This window comes from Leptinotarsa decemlineata, unplaced genomic scaffold (assembly GCF_025532065.1).
Source record: "Leptinotarsa decemlineata unplaced genomic scaffold, Ldec_3_MD MMD2_tig00000199_RagTag_RagTag, whole genome shotgun sequence".
NCBI lineage: Eukaryota > Metazoa > Arthropoda > Insecta > Coleoptera > Chrysomelidae > Leptinotarsa > Leptinotarsa decemlineata.
In genome coordinates, this window is record NW_027412544.1 from 9,567,472 (window position 1) to 9,588,172 (window position 20,701).

At 33.1% G+C, this 20,701-nt stretch overlaps 2 protein-coding genes and 2 long non-coding RNA genes across 4 annotated transcripts in view; 2 read left to right on the top strand and 2 right to left on the bottom strand.

Moving 5' to 3' along the window:
* Nucleotides 1–7,573, bottom strand: part of LOC111516748 (14 kDa phosphohistidine phosphatase) — a 188,490-nt gene extending 180,917 nt beyond the window's left edge. Inside the window, exon 1 of the mRNA XM_074172907.1 lies at nt 7,414–7,573. The gene's annotated coding sequence lies outside the window, so the exon portion shown is untranslated. The remainder of the gene's footprint in view (nt 1–7,413) is intronic.
* Nucleotides 7,142–16,667, top strand: LOC111512984 (pseudouridylate synthase TRUB2, mitochondrial). Its single transcript, XM_023169146.2, has 5 exons — nt 7,142–7,368; nt 8,100–8,324; nt 10,411–10,627; nt 13,108–13,244; nt 16,361–16,667. Exons 1-5 carry the CDS (start codon nt 7,251–7,253, stop codon nt 16,606–16,608), a joined length of 945 nt encoding a protein of 314 aa, XP_023024914.2. The 5' UTR covers nt 7,142–7,250; the 3' UTR covers nt 16,609–16,667.
* On the bottom strand, nt 7,912–8,345 carry LOC141481416 (uncharacterized). Its single transcript, XR_012464949.1, has 2 exons — nt 8,206–8,345; nt 7,912–8,132 (listed from the first exon to the last, which is right to left on the bottom strand). It is a non-coding gene; the product is annotated as an uncharacterized lncRNA (long non-coding RNA).
* Nucleotides 13,251–14,844, top strand: LOC141481417 (uncharacterized). Its single transcript, XR_012464950.1, has 2 exons — nt 13,251–14,610; nt 14,672–14,844. It is a non-coding gene; the product is annotated as an uncharacterized lncRNA (long non-coding RNA).
* Nucleotides 16,668–20,701: the final 4,034 nt, after the last annotated feature.

Below are 20,701 nucleotides of genomic sequence, written 5' to 3' on the forward strand. Positions count from 1 at the left end.
TGACGCGAGGGCTTGGGAGTTTTCTTACGAGAGACAGAAAAGGTCGGTCACCGGACCTCGTTGTAACGAGATCGGGGGTCTCATCCTCCCTCACCTTCGAGGCTGAGGAAGGTGGCCTAAATAGGGGAGATATTTTGTTTGTAAGCGCGTGGGGCGAAATTTAAGTAAAAACGATAGTGAAATCTTAAGCCGGTATGGGGTACAGGGGAGTTTAAATTAAAAGTGTTGGTGTAGAAGACACACCGGGTCAACGAAACCTATGGTTGACCACGAACCACACAAAGAGGCGTTATGTAAGTGTTTGTTATTTTTTTCTACTAACCAGTTGATATTTAGAGAGAGTTCACATAATATTTTATCTGAGTCCACTTCCTATTTACAAAGAGGTTACATATCGTGGGGTTCCTAGTACTGATAGTTAAGCTAGAGTATAATTACAAAAAAAATGGAGAAAATTTGAAGTTATACACCACTCTCCCTGAAGTAAAAGTAAAACTAAAAGTATTTTGTACCGAGTTGGTATGTTTATAGTTGTTTAAGAGTTTGAATTAAATAGTGAATAGCACAGTAAACATTTGCGGCGAATTTATTTGTTCTATTTTCTCTTGTTTTATTGCAATTCAACATTTTTTATATAAGATTTTACACGTTGTTTTTTTATTATTTTGTCCATAGAGTCGTATTCTACTTATTATACTTTATATTCGAAACTTTGGACTTTCATTTTCTCTTGGACTGAGAAAAATACCATCCTAGTAGAGTAATATGAAGTTAAGAGAACACAAACAAATAAGAAACCTTTTGTCAATCTATCGAGAAGAGAATAGTGAGTGAAAAGCATTTCAATTAAGATTAAAATTCAGTTCTGGAACCACACAATGAGAGAGAATATAAGTAAGTATACCAAATGATCAGATTTAAAAAAAGAGCGGCCTTCGTGCGATCGGCACGAACTCTACAGCTTTTTCGGACCTGCCTTGATATTCAAAATTTGATGCGGAGAAATCTGCATCTGGTGACAGCGCTGCTACAATTCATTTCAGAAAATAAATGAAGGAGAAACGAGCTAGAAAGCTTCTATACTCGAAACTTTGAAACCTTCAGTTTCAGTTTTTTTTCGTTTTCTCTTGTCCTGAGAAGAGGACCATATTATTAAATTGTTTTTATTTCTATCGTTTTTATAATTTTTCAGCAAATCAACTGTAATATCAAAAAAAGGAAAAAACACGACTGGACAAATGATATTCATTGAGGGGTGGCAGATAACAATTTTGGCATTTCTGCAACTTTGGGAAAACCTACATAGTGAAGGACACTCCTACATATTGACGAGGTATATAAATCAGGACTGTGTGGAAAATTATTTTGGTCAACTTAGAAATACTTGTGGAAATTCCAGAAACCCAACTCCCATTCAAATTACCAGAGCTTTCAAAAACACATTTACTCTTCAGTATTTCACACAGGCAGAAGGAATTAACTGTCTAAAAGATACTAGAGCGATTCTATCTAGTATTACAAATGCAGACATAAATAGAATGAAGATTCTTCTAGGAGTTTCAAAAAATCCTTAAAGACCTTTGAGACTAGAGACAAATGATTATAGAACTCGAGCCACTCCAGAAGGCAACAGCTTGGGCTATGTTTGTGGATATCTTTTGGGAAAATCTTTAAGAAAACATTCATGAGAAGTATGTACAAATTTTTTTTGCCACGGCGGCTAGTACGATACTGAATGAAACAAATGTAGGTATATATTCATTTCAAGGCATATAGTAATACAGTAGCCAAACAGTTTGGAAGTTTATATATGCCTCCGGTATCAGTTTTACAATGTATCATTCATCTAGAAGCAGAATTTCTTAATCATTTCAACAATTTATGTGCCACTGATTGTGATAATTTTCCTTTGGATTATTTATTTACTCTTTTCACAACGGTAAGCATTTATTATACTTTGAAATTTGCCAATAGTAATTTGAAAACAAATGTTAAAAAAATCAAAAACTCATAATTCTGAAAAACCTTTAAAATATATCAGCATGAGTTTTTGACCTCAATTGTATAATCTTACTATATAAAATATACGTATATTTCACCACCTTGTCTTATTTTTTATAAATTCCTAAACAGTTCACAATCATATGAGACATTTATTGGGAGCTCCTCGTAGCAATGATGAAGTCAGATCATGATCTCATATTTTTTGATCGAACAACAGCTCTTAGCCGACACCCTCCTGCCCCGCCACATGCCAGCAAAAAATAAAATCTCGACCCGAAACATCAAAGAGACCGACGGGAGTGAATTTACTTCTGTTTACTTATGTACGGTGGCACAGATACTTAAACTGTGACGGTGGTATAACTATGTACCGCCGAAGCGAGTACACCTGTCACGTCAACCCAACCGGTCACTGTCCCGTCCCATATATGCGCTTTTATGCATGAATCGCTCAATGGCAATTTCGCATTCTCAAATTCTGTCGTCTGAAATTACAGAACGGGTAGCGACCATAGACTTACTCGTAGCGACAGGTGTTTAAATGGTGCACTGATTCAAATGAATCGCGCCGTTAGTTCAGTGAGTCATTAGTTCAGTCTGTATATTTGTTTCTATGTGCTAATGTTATGGGAAACGTCAACACTGAGTGATTTATCTACGAAATTTAAAACGACCATCCTATGGAATACATTACAAAGACTGTTTTGAACAAAACTTTATTAGTCAGAATAAATGAGCTATCAAAACTCAAATGTCGCTTAACACGCCTTGAGAACGGCCTTGTGATAAGAAACATTGGTTGAAATTGTTGAGACTTTTGGGAAATCGTGAGAACTATAAACAGTGGTAAAAGTTCCATCCCGAACAGCCCGTTATTGATTCTTTTGTTATTATTTTTTTTCTCTATTGAAATGATACGAACTTTCCTGAGAAGTGTCCCTCTGATTTGTACTTGATAAATTATTGATAAGATAATTTAGATAATAAGGTAGACCTCATCAGAAGATATATTCAGCAGAATGGCTCAGAGAAGTTGGTGAAACAAAATGAAGAAGCTATAACTACAACAAAAGTAATCGAAAAAGACGTGGATTCGGAAAATTCTACATCAGAGTGACCAAAATATTATTAAATATCAGGATCGACGTTCACATGAAGAATACCCGAAGAGGAGAAAGCTAGATGTCGGGAATCACCTAGTATGTCTTCAGCCACATAACTATTCATCCTTTAACGCTCTAAGCCGGTGTTTCATCGACAAAATTTTCTAAATAGAAATGGGAGTCATTGGCGTGAAGTTATCCACAGATTTCTGGCCACACATACTGACGTAGAGGAAAATAAAAATCTGTGGTTGGGATACGAAATTATAAGCACCCGTACTAATATCTGTGGCTGGAAATAACCATTCACTATAGGTTGAACGTGAAATTATTAGGACTATTTGGTGTAAAACTTTTTAATAGAATCTTGAGTAGATTGACGCGTTGATAATCGTTTTCTCATCAACAATACAAATTTAGGGAAAAATAAAATTGGAAATATTAGACTTACTTTCCAATACCCCATATAAAAATGATATCCGATGATGTGCGTTCATCAAAATCACACAACTTCCATAGTTTCTTGAGTAGATTAACTTGGTGATGACAGTTTTCTTGTCATCTAAACAGATTTAAAAAAAAAAAATGTTGAAACAATCAGAATAATTCATTGAGATTCCTTGTATTCATGAAAATCACACAACTCCTATAGAATCTTGGGTATATCAATATAGTGAAAACCATTTTCTTGTCACCCATACAGATTTCGAGAGAAAAATTGTTGCAACATTCAGACTAACTTTTTAAAACACCTTGTAGAATTGGAACCAGAAGATGTGCGTTCATGAAAATTACACAACTGTTATAGAATTTTGGATAGATCAATATAGTGAAAACCATTTCCTTGTCACCCATACAGATTTCGAAAGAAAAATTGTTGCAACAATCAGACTCACTTTTTAAAACACCTTGTAGAATTGGAACCAGAAGATGTGCGTTCATGAAAATTACATAACTAGTATAGAATTTTGGGTAGATTGATATAGTGAAAACCATTTTCTTGTCACCCATACAGATTTCGAGAGAAAAATTGTTGCAACAATCAGACTCACTTTTTAAAACACCTTGTAGAATTTGAACCAGAAGATGTGCGTTCATGAAAATTTCACAACTGTTATAGAATCTTGGGTAGATCAATATAGTGAAAACCATTTTCTTGTCACCCATACAGATTTCGAGAGAAAAATTGTTGCAACAATCAGACTCACTTTTTAAAACACCTTGTAGAATTGGAACCAGAAGATGTGCGTTCATGAAAATTACACAACTAGTATAGAATTTTAAGTAGATCGATATAGTGAAAACTGTTTCCTTGTCACCCATACAGATTTCAAGAGAAAAATTGTTGCAACAATCAGACTCACTTTTTAAAACACCTTGTAGAATTGGAACCAGAAGATGTGCGTTCATAAAAATTACAAAACTATTATAGAATCTTGGGTAGATCAATATATTGAAAACCGTTTCCTTGTCACCCATACAGATTTCGAGAGAAAAATTGTTGTAACAATCAGACTAACTTTTTTTAAAACACCTTGTAGAATTGGAACCAGAAGATGTGCGTTCATGAAAATTCCAAAACTGTTATAGAATTTCAGGTAGATTGATATAGTGAAAACTGTTTCCTTGTCACCCATACAGATTTCAAGAGAAAAATTGTTGCAACAATCAGACTCACTTTTTAAAACACCTTGTAGAATTGTAACCAGAAGATGTGCGTTCATGAAAATTACACAACTGTTATAGAATTTTGGGTAGATTGATATAGTGAAAACCGTTTCCTTGTCACCCATACAGATTTCGAGAGAAAAATTGTTGTAACAATCAGACTAACTTTTTATAACACCTTGTAGAATTGGAACCAGAAGATGTGCGTTCATGAGAAGTACATAACTGTTATAGAATTTCGGGTAGATTGATATAGTGAAAACCGTTTCCTTGTCACCCATACAGATTTCGAGAGAAAAATTGTTGCAACAATCAGACTCACTTTTTAAAACACCTTGTAGAATTGGAACCAGAAGATGTGCGTTCATGAAAATTACACAACTGTCATAGAATTTCGGGTAGATTTATATAGTGAAAACCGTTTTCTTGTCACCCATGCAGATTTACAGACTCAAAATATGAGTCTGATGCAACAATTTATCTCTCGAAATCTGATTATTGCAACAATTTTTTTCTCAAAATCTGTATGGGTGACAAGAAAACGGTTTACACTGTATCGATCTATCCAAGATTCTATAACATTTATATAATCTTCATGAACGCACATCTTCTGGTTTCAATTCTACAAGGTGTTTTCAAAAGTGAGTCTGAATGTTGCAACAATTTTTCTCTCGAAATCTGTATGGGTGACAAGACATCACTTTATTGATCTTCCCTAGACTCTATAACAGTTGTGTAATTTTCATGAATGCACATTTTCTGGTTCCAATTCTACAAGGTGTTTCAAAAAGTGAGTCTGATTGTTGCAAGTCTAATATTTACAATTGTATTATTCCCTAAATCTGTATTGTTTATGAGAAAACGATTATCGACGCGTAAATCTAGTCAAGATTCTATAAAAATGTTAAACACCAAATAGTCTCAATAATTTCACGTTCAACCTATAGTGAATAGGTATTTCCAGCCACAGATATTAGTACGGGTGCTAATAATTTCGTATCCCAACCACAGATTTTTATTTTCCTCTACGTCAGTATGTGTGGCCAGAAATCTGTGGATAACTTCACGCCAATATGGGAGTCGAGTGGTACCTCATTGAGAAAGGATTTTGATTTTCCATTCTACTCTACTTTGAAAATAGGTCCACTCGTTTAGAATATATGGAGATATGAAACGACAACCATACGTTTTTGGAATACAAATATTATATCGCTTTTTCAATTTTAAGAACCTATCCTATGAGTCTAAATGATTAAGATGAATTCCTTGATAACAGTTTGCAGTTGCCGTTCAGCAGCAGCAATAGAACTGCAAATGACGAAAACTGATTAGTTTTCTTCATCTATGTCTTCTGTATGAAAAGGTGTAGTCCTCAAAATATATAATACCAGCGCCCCAAAAAAAAAGACAGACGCGACGGAAGAACATCGTTTAATTAAACCTATGTAGTGATTACATATGCTACATATGACAAATTTTTGTAAATTCTTGCTATCTTTTGACTCATAAGAAACTCACGAACATGTCCATTTGTATACAGAGAATAATAGACTCATTCTCCGAAAATTGGAGAATATAAGTTTTGTATCTACACCCCTCATATGTGTTGAAATAAACCACCAAAATGCACAATTCTTCAAACTTCCGAACTTGTGTCTCCATCTGATAGTCTCCTTAGAAGATGTCATCGACAAAATGTTAGAGTTCCTTTTCGACCAATTAATAATTTTCCTATTCGAACACAGGTGTCGCACTTTCTAAACATATCCACCGTTGCCAATACTAGAAAATTTTTAGTAGTTTAAACTATGGTGAAATTTATAATAAGTGTACATCATTTCTTCAAGGCAGTTAAGGTACCATGATGGGTCTAGGAGTAGTGCGCATGTCACGGAAAAAATTGGAAATCGGTTCATTGTATGTATTGAAAAACTACTCAGAAATGAACTAGATAGTCACTTTTAACAAACGTGTCTTCAATGAAAAGAAGAAACTTACCTTTCATTTTACTTCAATTATATAACATGGTTGACAGAATGATAATGGTAGTGTTCATTTGCTACATTATTTTTTAGGTACTTAGTTTGAAGGAAAATTTTACAATGAAATAATTTTTCTTTAAATATTGATAATAAAATTTTATTTTTGTAAAAATGAGTTTCAACAAACAACAGTGAATATTATTTTTGATATTACTTTTATCGCAGAAAATATAAAAAATCAACGTAGCAGAGGGTTTGTAATTCCTATATTTCAATTTTTTTCACTCAAGTAAAATGATTTAGAATCGAAAAACTTTAAATATGTTACAAAACATGAAAGCCAGTATACTTTCCCTTTTATTCACAGAGAAACATGGCAACGATGTTGATTATAACCTAAAAAATTGAAAACCATTTCAACTATTTCCAGAAATCATTTCCAGATCCTTCATTGTTGATGTAAATAATATGATAAGTGATTTTCCATTAAAAAATGAGACCTGATTCAGATTTATTGTGGAACGCACTGAAAGGAATCGTTTGTGTATACAAACCGGCAGAATCATCTGTCCGAAATCTGCGGAAAACTTTAATTTGGAATATATGTAAAGGTTAGTAACATTTTCATTAAATGAGTAACATCAAAATATACTCACTTGAAAACTGGTAAGTTTCGGTTATTTATATTTTTCACTAGCTCTCAAGTATCACTACCACTTGCCAAAACTATTGAAAATAGTAGTCAACTTGGCCTAGGAAGACATAATATTTATGCGCATGTGCCGTTTTGGGTATTTTCGCATTTTAAATTTTAAATTTGAAAACCACTTTTTTCTTTTTATACCTCCAGGTATTTATATATGAAAAATAAAAACTGGCCAAAGAAAGAAAAATAATACAAATTGAAAAAGAAATATGAAATAGTACAAGAGACATATTCAATTGTTTTCACTCGAATTATATTCTCAAATTTTCAGACTTCATGGAGAATTGAAATCCAAAGAAGAAAGTCGAGATTGTGAAAAAACTTGAGATCTGGAGAGAAATCCCTAGGAAAAAAAATGAGAATGGGTCTCTTACTGCTTCGATGTTTGTTGACTTATTTTATTTAATAATAGAGAAGTAGAAGTATAGAAGCACAAAAAAGGATAATGTCTTATTCGACTTTGTTTATTTCAATTCTTTTTTATTCAATTCTTATTGTTTTATTTTATTTTCGTCACTATTCCTATACATTCGAAAATGTCAAGGAAAACTAAAGTATCTCTATCAGTATTAGTTATTTCCAAACATAATCATCCCAAAATGTTTTTTCTATAACTTGGCAATATTCCTTTTTTAGATCTCAGTGACCTGGATGTCAAACTCAGATATCCTGAAAGAAAACTGTCATTACATGATGGTTCTGTTAAAGAACTGGCAACCAAAGAAATCTCAACCATACTTACTCAAAATGAAATAACGGATTTGAGTGTTCATCCCAATGTTGTTGGTCCAAAATACCTACAGGATGAGTTGGCAGTAAGCTGGTCGAACTACTTGGGTTGGAATACCAGTGGAGTATTAAGTATGTTTCTGTTTCGTAAACATGAACTTATGCTACTTTTTTGTATCTATAATTTGACAACTTCCTAATACACTGTCAGAGTAGACATTTTTTTTCACTGGAAATTAGGTATTTCAATTAGAGAAAACAAATATGGGTTAGTAGGCTGTGATCAAATGGAACTTGTAGTACCAAACTTTTACACTTATACTGCATATTTCATCAGTGATATGTGCAATATATGAGAAGATGATGGTTCTTATATTATGTATTTTGTTTTATTCCTGCATCATAAATTTGAAAAATCAATTTATGTATTGTGTATTTATTGATGAACTACATTTGAACAATTTGATGAAATTGGCTGACACAGCAGTTTTAGTAATATCGACTGGTAAAAAATTTACAATATGTATATGTGTTTATATGGTGGTTATAGTTGCTTTCACATTTTTGGCATTATATCGATTGACTAAACTGTATCGTCAGCTCAATGAATATTATTCTAGAGATTTTGTGTTTCACGAATACAGTGAATATTAAATTCAATTTTTAATGAGATGATCAGAAATGACGATAACTACTATGAAACCACACAAAACTGCATTATTTTTGTTGTTGAGTATTCCATCCTACAACTTCATATTTTAAAAAAAGTAGCATGCATTTAGTACGAATGAATAAAATGCAACAAAGACAAAAAAAAAGATAATGCATTTTGATTTATTGAAAAATACTGATAAATTCATGCACCACTTTAATAAACTTTCCATAAATTTCTTGAGGTTCATTGGCGGTAGATTCGGATACATTTCATTGAACTTTCTACATGTTCTGCTGATAATTTTGTCACACTGTCCAAAACTAATAAACAAATTCATAAGAACTTCGTTTGAATAGTTTTGTTCCATCATTTTGAAGGTATTTGTAACTTCTGAAGTGACGAAAATGTCGATATTATTAGGAGAATGTCACAACGCTACTGTCAAATAGTAATCATGGCCTGCTTACCAAATACCGAATGGAAATTCCATTCTGAAGGGACATTTTCACAAATAAATGTTCATAAGTCCGAAACTTGACTAGTTAGGTATAGGTATGATATACATAGAAAGAAAGCAAATTTCAGCAGCTTTCCGAATTTTCAATAATATACAGGGTGTTCCATTTGAAATAATCAAATTTCAGCAACTTTTTCAAGCAAACGAAAAAACTGTATTTTTTTACCACCCTGTATTGAAGTAACGGAGATTAGGCTGACGTGTGGGAAGTGTCCAAGTATCACCTAACTCCAAACCAAATTTCGATATCATAGTACTTCTTAACTAAAAGATATCGGCATTTTTAGAAGTCATGATTTTCGAAGAAAAAAATTGAAATTAATTTTTATTTCGAAAACGGTAACAGATAGGTATAGGGAAATATCAAGAAAAGTTGTCGGGCAATTGTTGGAGATTCCAAAAATAATATTATATACAGAGTGTTCCATTTGAAAAATCAAAGTTGCTACTGCTTTCTAATAAAAGCGGCAACACCGCATTGTCGAAAATATTTTAGTTGGCTAGAGAATGTCCGAATATGCCCTCCATTAAATTTTCAAAGTGATCCGTTGTCTGGTTCAGCAGAAACGTCTAATGTGCCATCCACCGTGAATCAGCCTGTATAACAGAGAATGCCAAGGTCTAATCAATATTTAAAACCTTTCAACATCATCACCTTTGCCTGCATATTCAGAAACATATATAAAATAAATAGGTCTTTTCAAGTCACTTCTCATAGTATATCACAAGTAGCACAATTTTTGATTCATTGTGACATATTTGAAGAAAGAATGTAAGATTTTTCATTGTTCTGCTATATCAAATTGTTTTGTTCCTTTTTACATCTTCCATGGATTCTTATTGAAAATATATAATCAAATGTTTTCTTTAAAAATCTTCTTTCTCGTCATTATCTAGATATTAAAAAATGGATGTTTAATTATTGTTATCTCTGCTACATTCTAAAAAAAAGTTCACCTCGTAACTTACTCTGTTTATTTCAACTATTTTATTAATTTCCATCATTTAGTTACTTTATTAAATTATATCCCCATTTCAATTCACAGTATTTGGTTTGAAAAAAGGGACAATGGCAGCTAAATTTATTCGTGAAAATCGACCTACCAGAGCTTATCGAATAAAAGGTGTTTTTGGATTGGCCACAGATACTGGTTTTAAAGATGGAAAAGTTGTAGAACGGTCCACTTGGAAATACATCAGACAATCTCACATAGATCGACTATTATCCTCTATGCAAGCTGCACATCAAAAGAAAATGTTTGAGTAAGTTTTTCTTCGTAATAATAATTTAGGAGTAGTAACATCATGCTAATGATTCCTAGTATTAAGACTGTAAACATCTAGTAGGAAACAATAGAATCCATATTTTGTTTGTTGTGATAGTTTATTGAAAAGCTGTATCTAATTAAAGTCGAAATCAATAGCATTTTTCAATTACTTTCTTTGCGTCAAAAGTGTGTATCAACTCCTCATTTCATAAGATATTGTAGTTTATTTCCTCAAACGGCGGAGTAATAAATCATTTTCAAGTATCTGTTTCATAGGCGTACATAATTGAGTCAGTTTAAATGTGATGAATGTAGAGATTGATGATTCAATATTGTATGATTTGATATAACAAATCTCAAAGGACTCTTGATATGTATACGGTGAGTAACAAAAATATGGAACAGTCCTATTAATAACTGATAGATTTTTTTCAATTAAATACCGAAAATTACTTTTGAATTTTGATTACAATGTTCAATACTTTCTATGAAAAGCTCATTTTAATGTATTACATATCTGCACGGCTCATCTGATTGAATCAAACATACCTGAGAAATCCTAAATTTTCACTGGAAAAGATATTGAGAGAATAACAACTAATGCATGTAGGAAAGCTGATACCATTGAGTTACTTTGACAAAAAACATACCATTTGATGAAAGTATGGTTAAAAAAGAACTATTGTCCATATATGTTCAACTAAAACCAGTTTCACAAAATGTGTAGTCGACAAGATAGCACAGAAATAAAATATTATTCCTGCCCCCTCATCATTGTGAACTTAAGCTGATTGAACTTATTTGGGCTCAAGTGAAGAGTTTCGGCAAAAATGTGTTGAACGTGTTATAAAAGAAGAGGACAACATGTGGAGATTAGGCCGTTCAATTGAGGATATTGTAGAACCATCAATCATAACATCAGAAGAAGATTTATCGAATAACACATCATAATTTTTGTGCACGTTGCTTTCTTCAGACAGCTTGAAGTCACGGTAATAGGAAACTCACTTTATCCTTTCATAACTAATCTTTTTATAATCAGAATTGAAATTGACATGGATTTGATCTGTAGACAACGTATTTGCGATTTTTGATACAAAGGAAGCTAGGTAGAGGACTACAGAAAGAATACCAGTACTTTTAGATATATTCCTGATAGATCACAACCTTGTCCACAACACAAAATGACATGTCTCAACTGTCTTGTCCATAGGGTTGTTTTTTGTTTCTTTCCAGTAAAGAAAGGTACAATATTGAGAAAAATGTTATCAGGGACATAGCTGAAATCAACGGGTATTTTTCATATATTATAGACAGGTTAATTAGGAAACGTAAATTCAGGGAGAATCTTTGTAAATCTTCGACTATTCAAAAAGACTTAGATTCAGAGTTTATTGTCTTTCCATATAAATCAAGATACATTAATATGTAATAAATTGTGAGGACTGTGACAAAAAATATATCAGTCAGAGTTAGCGAGTCATCAAATATTGTTTCAAAGAACACGTAGCACATATCTGATTTCAAATACCATAAAAATCCAGTGTCACTCAGCACCCCTTGGAGAACAGTCATAGAGTAAATGAAAACTGTCTGAAATGTTTGAGATCGGTATATAACACTAGATTCCTGAATACTCTCAAAAGTCTGGCACTAGTAAATTGCAGCATGAGAACAATGAACAGTGACAAAAGTCATGTTCCAAACAGCCCATTGTTATATTTTATTCATTCTCTTTGATATTTGATTTAGTCTGCAAATATTTTCATTCTGGATCTTTAATTGTATGTCTATTTTTTTAGTACTGTTACAGCTTTTTCAGTAATGGAAGAGCAATCTATTTTTGGTTTGTGCTATTTGTGAAAGTTCCAAGTCTAAAAACTTCATATAATCGATCTGCCTCAACATTAATTTCAGCAAATCACTCCTTCACAACTCTTGCGTCATGGTCAGTTATATGCTTCCGGGAATTTTATTTCCTTCATCTATAGCACTATAATATCAAAGAATCTTTTACTCTTTGTCATTATTTTCTAGTGACTATGTTGCCTAACTTTCTAGTTTTTCATTTGCAAGACACTGTTCACTCTTTGTTGTAGTATATAATACTTCTCTATCTTTAATTTTCATTGTCCAATAATCTATCTAATGATTGATAGCATATATTTTATATATGTTTTTTCATTCCATTGATCTATGTAATCAGTTTGATGATAGATTCAGTTGAAAAGATCCCAAATCAAATTACTTCACGACATTTCGATTGTTAGTATCCACAATCGTCTTCGGGTGATAACTGGACTTATATCAAACCAATATTCCTTCTCTACATAAAGCACTCTATCATTTTTTTTTTCAGATTGTGAAAAGGTAAATCTTTTGAAGTAACTTTCGAATTTTTTTTTTTATGTAAAAATCAATCAAATTATATTCAAAAGTTCCAATAAAATTGAAGTATTTTTAAAATGTTTGCAGATCGTGTGGAGTCAATATACAATCTCAGCTGGCATATGATCTGGCAGTTAAAGGACCAATTCGTCCTATCAATTCAAAAATACCAATTATATATGGTTTGAAATGTGTTGAATATGATGCTCCAAACTTTGTTTTAGGTAAGTTCAATGAATTCACAAGAAAATGGGAAAACCAATCAGAGCGTCTGTAACTTAGCGCATTTTGATTATTTTCGTTCGCAGTTTACAATCAGCCAGCCCAAAATATAACTATGCTTGTCAGTTTGACGGCTCAGTCTAGCTACCTGACTGAAGCATCACTGTTGAATGACCTGTTATTCAATGAAAATAATAAAACTATCAATGATAATAATTATACAATTTCCACAATAAATTCAATCCAAGAAATGTTTATCTACACATTAGCTTCACCCAGTTCAGTTAGTACTGAATAGATACACATTTCTCATCAACAAAGCAGAAATCGACACAGAAATTGAGCAACACACTTCTTTTAGGTAATGCTGCCCGATATTTACAAGTATCCATCAACTAGTTGCTAGTTGACAGGATGCAAGTTGATAACACCAATATCAACATGTTGCCAACATTTTGTTGGCCGGTCAATACTGTTTAATCTTTTGTTGATGCTATTTAAATGAGAGTTTGATAAATGAATCAAATCATACAAGATTTCAGTCTTTCTTCATAAAATAACACTGTGGCTGTTCAGATTCCAATAGGTAACTGGTCCAGGAGAGTGCTGAATAATTTATTTCACCGACGAAGAGACTTTAATGCAGGAAAGTCAAGTTCCAATTCAAATTTTTGAATTGAAAAACTAAAAGGTCGTGAAAACTTCACATAGAAATTTTCCATGCAGCCAAAAAATAGTGAAGGAAATGGAATCAAAGTGAAGAATGTAATTTTGTGGGATATGCTGATGATATAAAAGGTTACCGTTTGTACAGCCCCAAGACAAGCAAAGTGCAATGAAGTTCATCATTGAATTCATTCAAATTTTCACCACTGCTTACGTGTGAGAGTTACGAATCTGTGAGAGACGGAGGAAAAGTAACTTTGAAATCAGAAGAACCTATAAATTTTTATCCCCCACAAAACAATTTCACGAAGTTATGACAACCTCACCACATCTGTGTCGTTCAAATCGAATTACCGTGATACTGAGTGGTATGATTTTATTTATTGTCAAGTGAAAGGGCCTGCCGTGAAGTGCCTGAGACCCTTATGCATTTACTGTCAGCATGTCCGTAATAAACAGTTTCAGCCTATACCCATCGATATAATGCAGCATTATGAGTGCTATATTATCTTTTGGGGGCACTCCTACGGCATTGGCGAATGGCCAGTATTTTCATACGCTCCGAGGGATATTGAATCCATTGAGAATGAGAGGTGTTGAATTCATCGGAACCACTCACACGTCACCCCTAGGTACAAGTTAATATGTAATATTTCACCATTCAAAGTAAGACGGTATTCGTCGTGGAGTTTTCATCTTCAGGTGAGAGGAATATTGTCCAAAAAGAAGATGAAATATTGAAATTTATATTTGAACCCCGCAGACTGTACTCAAACCACTCTTTCAAAATGGATGTATGGGAGTTCAGAAATCTTAGTTAGACAAATAAAGAGGCTTCGCTCAGGGCGATTTTTGGACCTATTCTTCATTTGTAGAAATATTGGAAATCTATTTTTATTCTACCGTTGGAACTTTCATCAGAATACAATCATGAGACACCCTGTATAAAAAAAAGGCTGCATAAAAAAAGGTAAGAGATAGAACGCAGGTTGAATTCTGGCAAAGTTGCCGTTTATTTGATGATATTAAAGGATATTGAAGAACTATTGACAATTTGTTTACACTTTGCCATTAGAACTTTTATTGTACAGCATTTGATTTTTAACGCTTTTTTTTGCAGCAATTTTTTCATTGGTAATGTTCATATAATATCGAGAAAATCAATTTTTCTTGATATTTTCGAGAGTTTTGTTAATTCGATAACCAATTAAATAAATTATTGTTTTTCATTTCATCCCTGAAAGTCACTTGAATAGAAACAACTCAAAGCAAAGTTTGTACAACAAAACTCCAAATAAAACAAAACTTCCTGAGAGAATTTGCATAAGTACCAACAAGTTTTCATTTTCGAATATACTGGAGAAATGAAATTATGTATCACTTTTGTTGGTAAGTTTCATTCATGGAATTTTCCAAATAACGTTCAAAATATCTCAGGAACAGCACAATTTTTCATAGGTATTTTCAAATGGTTGAAACCAGTTAGCAAAAGCAAAACAAAGCATATCCAACACCAAACAACGTATGGGTGCATGGACATAGAAACATATGAATCAAATTGTGTTCTCATGTAATTCTTGAGAATGAAATTCAAGAAAACACCTGAGTTCATTTCCTTAATATATTGAACAGTAAGAACTTGTCGGAACTTTCATTTTTGTTTTCTGGAATATGCAACTTCTCTCAGGAACTTCAAATGAGCTTTGAATTAAGATAGATAAATTCATTTACAGTTTGAAGTCAATACCAGCTCATTTTTCTGAAACGATAATGCATATTTTTTGTTATTTATTGACTGCAGGTTAAACACTACAAGAGTCGAACTAGGATTTGGACATGAAAGTTTTTCATAAACTGTTCAAAGCTATACAATGTAGGAAAATCTCAATGGAAATATTTGAGTTTTATAACTATCAACACATTTCAGGTGTATTTCAACGCATAGAGTTTTTGACAGTCTGAATTGTGGTACATGAGAAGCGTAGGAATTGCTTTCATTCGAGTGGGTATCAAGGTCGTAATGAAATAATTCATTTGATGATCATCAAATTTGATGATCGTCAACAAATTGCTACAGAATACAGACCCCTATTTAAAATTTCAAAGTTGAGGGTGCCACGTATCTGACAACACCTGTTTAAAAATTCTATAATCAAATCCTGTACAATGAAATTTCTAAAGGCAAAGAGTGAACAAATTGTCAATAGTTCTTCGATATCATTCAAAAAACAGCAACTTTGTCACAAGTTAATCTGCTATTTGTGTCTTACCTTTTACAAGATCCCTTAAATATACTTGAATTTGAATAGCCCTGTATAAATATAATAATTCAATAGAAAAGAAATTGTCGACTTCCATCAATAAATTCTTCAAAATTGTATTCTGTATTATCACAATATTTCAACAAATTGTTCTGATACACTTCATTTATTTGAATGTGATTTTTTTTCAGAAGTCCAATGCATCAATGAAAATGAACAATATCTGACAACTCTGATCCATGAAATTGGCCTAAAACTGCATTCAACTGCCCATTGTACAGCGGTGAAATGTATTCGGCACAGTTGTTTCACTTTGGATCATGCCCTTCTACCGAAACATTGGAATCTGGAGAATATTGTAAAAAACTTGGAAATTTCTACGAGACTCTTGAGAGAAAATGAACATCTAACTAACCAGGACAGTATAACTCTCAGATGAGTGAAATGTAGAAAATGTTTTTAGATATGTAAATGTACAAATATATTGTTTTTAATTTTTGTGTTTTGATAAGTTTTGAAGTGACTCTTTTTACAATATCAAATAGTTACTTTTTCAAATTGAAAGTGGTATATTTTTTGGGTAAATAAGGTTTTTGACTTTCTACTTCTATCTTCATACAAAACATGTGGGAAACTTCCAATAGAAGGAAGAAAGCAATCGAGTTAAAAATAAAGTATTTTCAAAGATGTGTATGTAGTTCAGGAATAGGAGTCATTTTCAGATAGAAACTAGAAAAAAAACCTAAAACAACTACTTTCACATGAACATTGAATAACACCAAAGAAAAAATATTTTTGCAACAACTACTTTTATGTGAACATTAATGTACAAAAATCACTTTTTATATTCAGTTAGAGCTCGAAACATTCGTCATGGAATTGAAACAAATATAATTGATAGGAATTCCATCCTCAATGATAATTTTCGAAGTTTTGGAGTAAGACACCTGTCTTTATCAACTCATCAGCACATTTTTGAATAACATTACAAGACAAGGAACACATTTCTTTCCTAACATAAGTTTTAAAAGACACTACAATGAAAAAATGATTAAGGCTTTCGCGGCCGGTTTAAAGGCCGTCGATTTCTGGAATTTCTTCGTGACTTTCTCTGGAGCAAGTGGCTAACTTCTTCAGAGGTTTATATATCCTTAGTTATATCCGATCTGAAAGACCACTCACCATACTAATGGGCTTCGTTAAGAAGCTGGGTTTATTTGGCCGAGTGTGAATAGGTCTGAGCCATAATAAACCCTTGTGGGTTGCGGTAGAGGGTCGAATAGACCCAGTCACTTCAGACCTACCTATATCCGATGACTGGATATTACGGCTTCAAAAGTTGTATTTATGTTGACTCAGATAGTTTGATGTGTACTCCTGTACATGAGTTAGGTAAATTGCGTAAAGCCTGTTCATATTGACTCGGGTAGTTCGGTGTGTTAATATCTATACCTGAATTAGATAACATGTCAATAACATTCATTGACCCTTTTCTAACTGTGGTCATGCTGTTTGCCAATCTTGAACCTCTAAGAATGAGATTTCATATTCGGTTGAGGTTCACAGCTTCATTTTTTCTGTTGAAATTATTTGTGTGTTATAGGTCCATTGCTTCCTGTACCAATCGGCTATGGTATCTCTGGTTGGGGGCAATGAGTTTCGGCTTTTCAAACAGAATCCTGTGATTTCCTTCATTGAGGACTTGTCCGTTTGACCTTATTTGCAGTTTCTTTTGTGCTCCTTCATCCTTGTTTTCATGAATCTTCTGGTAGTATATACTTTCCCATAAGTGCATGCTATGCGATATACCTCTGCTGCTGATAATGGGTCTCCTTGTCTTTAGCCGACCTGAGACTTTATTGTATCTTTCTGGTAGGTTGGAAAACCGTTATTATGTTGTGTTTCCACAAGAGTTTTTCAATTTTGTATATAACCCTTGGGATATATGATAGATATCTGAACCTCGTTTCTGTTTTGAACCGTGGTTCAAAATCACTATCCTATCTACCACTATATCCCTAGGATCACAGACACAATTGAAAAACTCGTGGGGAAACATAACAAAAACTGTTTTCAAACCCACCAGGAAGATACAACAAAGTCTCAGGTCGACTAAAGACCAGAGAGACTCACCATGCACTTGTGGGAAGGTATACATTGGAACCACCAAAAGATCCATAGGAACAAGACTGAAGGAGCATGAAAGAAACTGCAGGCTAGGACTAAACCTCTGAAGAAGCCAGACATTCGCGCCAGCGAAAAGTCAGAAAGGAATTTCAAAAATAGACAGACTTCAAACCCGACTACAATGAAAAATATATGATGGGTAGGGTCATCAAACAGAACTGTTTCTTTAATGCAAACGAGTGAAATTTGTGTTTATTTTTATTTAATATTTAATAAGTTTATTTATTATCTAATAAGTTCGATGTTTATGTATGAAAGTGTTACTTTGAAAAAAGTTTATGCCAATAATCATCGATTATTCCGTTCCTGGGGGCCTCGAAACTCCAGAAGATATCACGATCGGTAAGTCTGAAGTAATTTATTCCATTCTTATGATCAAGTTAATGATTTAAATATTCAGTCTAATGTTCTCTCAACAGAATATATTGAAGTGGTTGCAAATACGCAACATTATTTGGTGTTGTCTATTGGGTACACACAACAAACAAATTTATAAGGTTGTCATTATCGACTCATTGCATCTGCTTACCCGACAGTGTGGGGAGTGGTCATTGATGATGATGTCGGCACGCCTTCGTGAATGTATTGAAACAGGGCCCAACCAGTTCAACAAAAGATAATCATGATAATAATGAAGCTGTTATTATTGGCTCATTTGCGTCTACTAAGGGCACATAATTCTCGGACCCAATGATCACTCAGTTTACGATGTGGGGCGCAACCTTTCTGGTTAAAAAAAATCAATACTTTCATTTACCTTATTGAAAACTGCATAATGAAAAAAAAATCAATGTACATCAACAAGAAACGTCAAAATGGGAATAAATTATTTTTTACAGCCACGTCAGCAAGTCTTTTGGACTATGTTATAGTCCAAAAGGGAAGTAAGGTAGAGAATGGTATTATACCTTACCACATTTCTGATCACGATATAGTAAATTGTAAGTTGAGAGTACGTGAAAAGCAATAGGATCCCAAACTCTGTACATACAGGAGCTTCAAAGCCTTTAACCAAGATCTTTTTCAGGTAGATCTATTCTATACTTCATTTTTTTAAATATATGACCAAGAGAGTATTGAAAAGAAAGTTACATATTTGGTAAATTGTTTGAATAATTTATTTGATAAACATATGCCATTAACTACTTCCAGAGTAACAAAACCGAAAGCTCCATGGCTGACGGATGTGATAAAATAATGATTGCTGAAAGAGATAGGTAAAGCTTGGGCAAAATTCAAGAGAACAAAATTACAAAGGCACTTGGATTTCTATAGGTAAATGCGTAATCTAATCAACCAGGCTATCAAAAGATAAAAAAAGCTTATTTCGCTCATGAATTTCATAACACTTCACCAATGGACATGTGGAAAACTCTCTCAAGTCTAACAAATTCACACCTCAAAAGAAACATGATATACCAGAAATTTTGAAAAACCCTCAGGAATTGAATAGGTATTTTGTAGAATCAATTCCACAAAATAAACACCGCAATTTTTTATAAAAATAATAAACGGATTGATACTGAATTCTTTTTTGAGGAAATTTACGATCTTTTTGTTTACGAAACTATTTGTGAAATAAAAACAAACGCTAAAGGATGCGATGGATTGAGTATTAGGCTGAAAAAGCTGGGTTGACCTCATATCGTACCCTATATCATCCATATCATAAATTTCTGTTTAACTAAAAATGTCTGCCCAACTATCAGGAAAAGAGCCATTGTAAAGGTTCTGCCTGAACACAAAATCCAATGGAATCTAAAGATTTGAGGAGTATCAGTATCTTGCCTGTATTGTCAAAAATCCTGGAGAGAGGCATGGAGTTTCAAATTAAAAATCATATTTTGAACTTTTCTCTGTTGCTTTCTGTTCAATCGGGATTTCGAAAAGGGCATAGGTGTTCAACCGCTCTTCTACATATTGCGGATGATATAATGAAAGTAATAGATGAAAACAAATGTACAATATGTTAGTCCTACTAGATTTCACCCGGGCGTAACCGCAACCGACATATTCTGCCTTATTAAGTGAAAAAGTCCTTATGTGAATCTTTGGTGCTTTCAGTTTTCAATTATGCGGATGTTCTTCATGGCCCATGTTTAACCAAGCAATACAAAAATAAGATTCAAAAAGTTCAAAATTCGTCCCTTAGGTTAATTTTTGGTATTGGTCGGTGACACAGGATCTCATGTGAGCTTCAAGAAATTGGATGGCTGAACATGGAGAAAAAAAGATTACTTCACGCTGTCTGTTTTTCCATAAAATAATTGCAAAAAAAAAACCTTCATATCTTCATAGGAAAATCACATATCGTACGGACATCCATAACCTGAATATTCGATATA

Excerpts from the sequence above, each read along its gene's own strand:
- LOC111512984 (XM_023169146.2), top strand. The coding sequence starts at position 7,251 with ATGAGACCTGATTCAGATTTATTGTGGAACGCACTGAAAGGAATCGTT. Across the intron at positions 10,628-13,107 it reads CATCAAAAGAAAATGTTTGA|ATCGTGTGGAGTCAATATAC; the intron begins GTAAGTTTTTCT and ends AAATGTTTGCAG. Across the intron at positions 13,245-16,360 it reads TGCTCCAAACTTTGTTTTAG|AAGTCCAATGCATCAATGAA; the intron begins GTAAGTTCAATG and ends ATTTTTTTTCAG.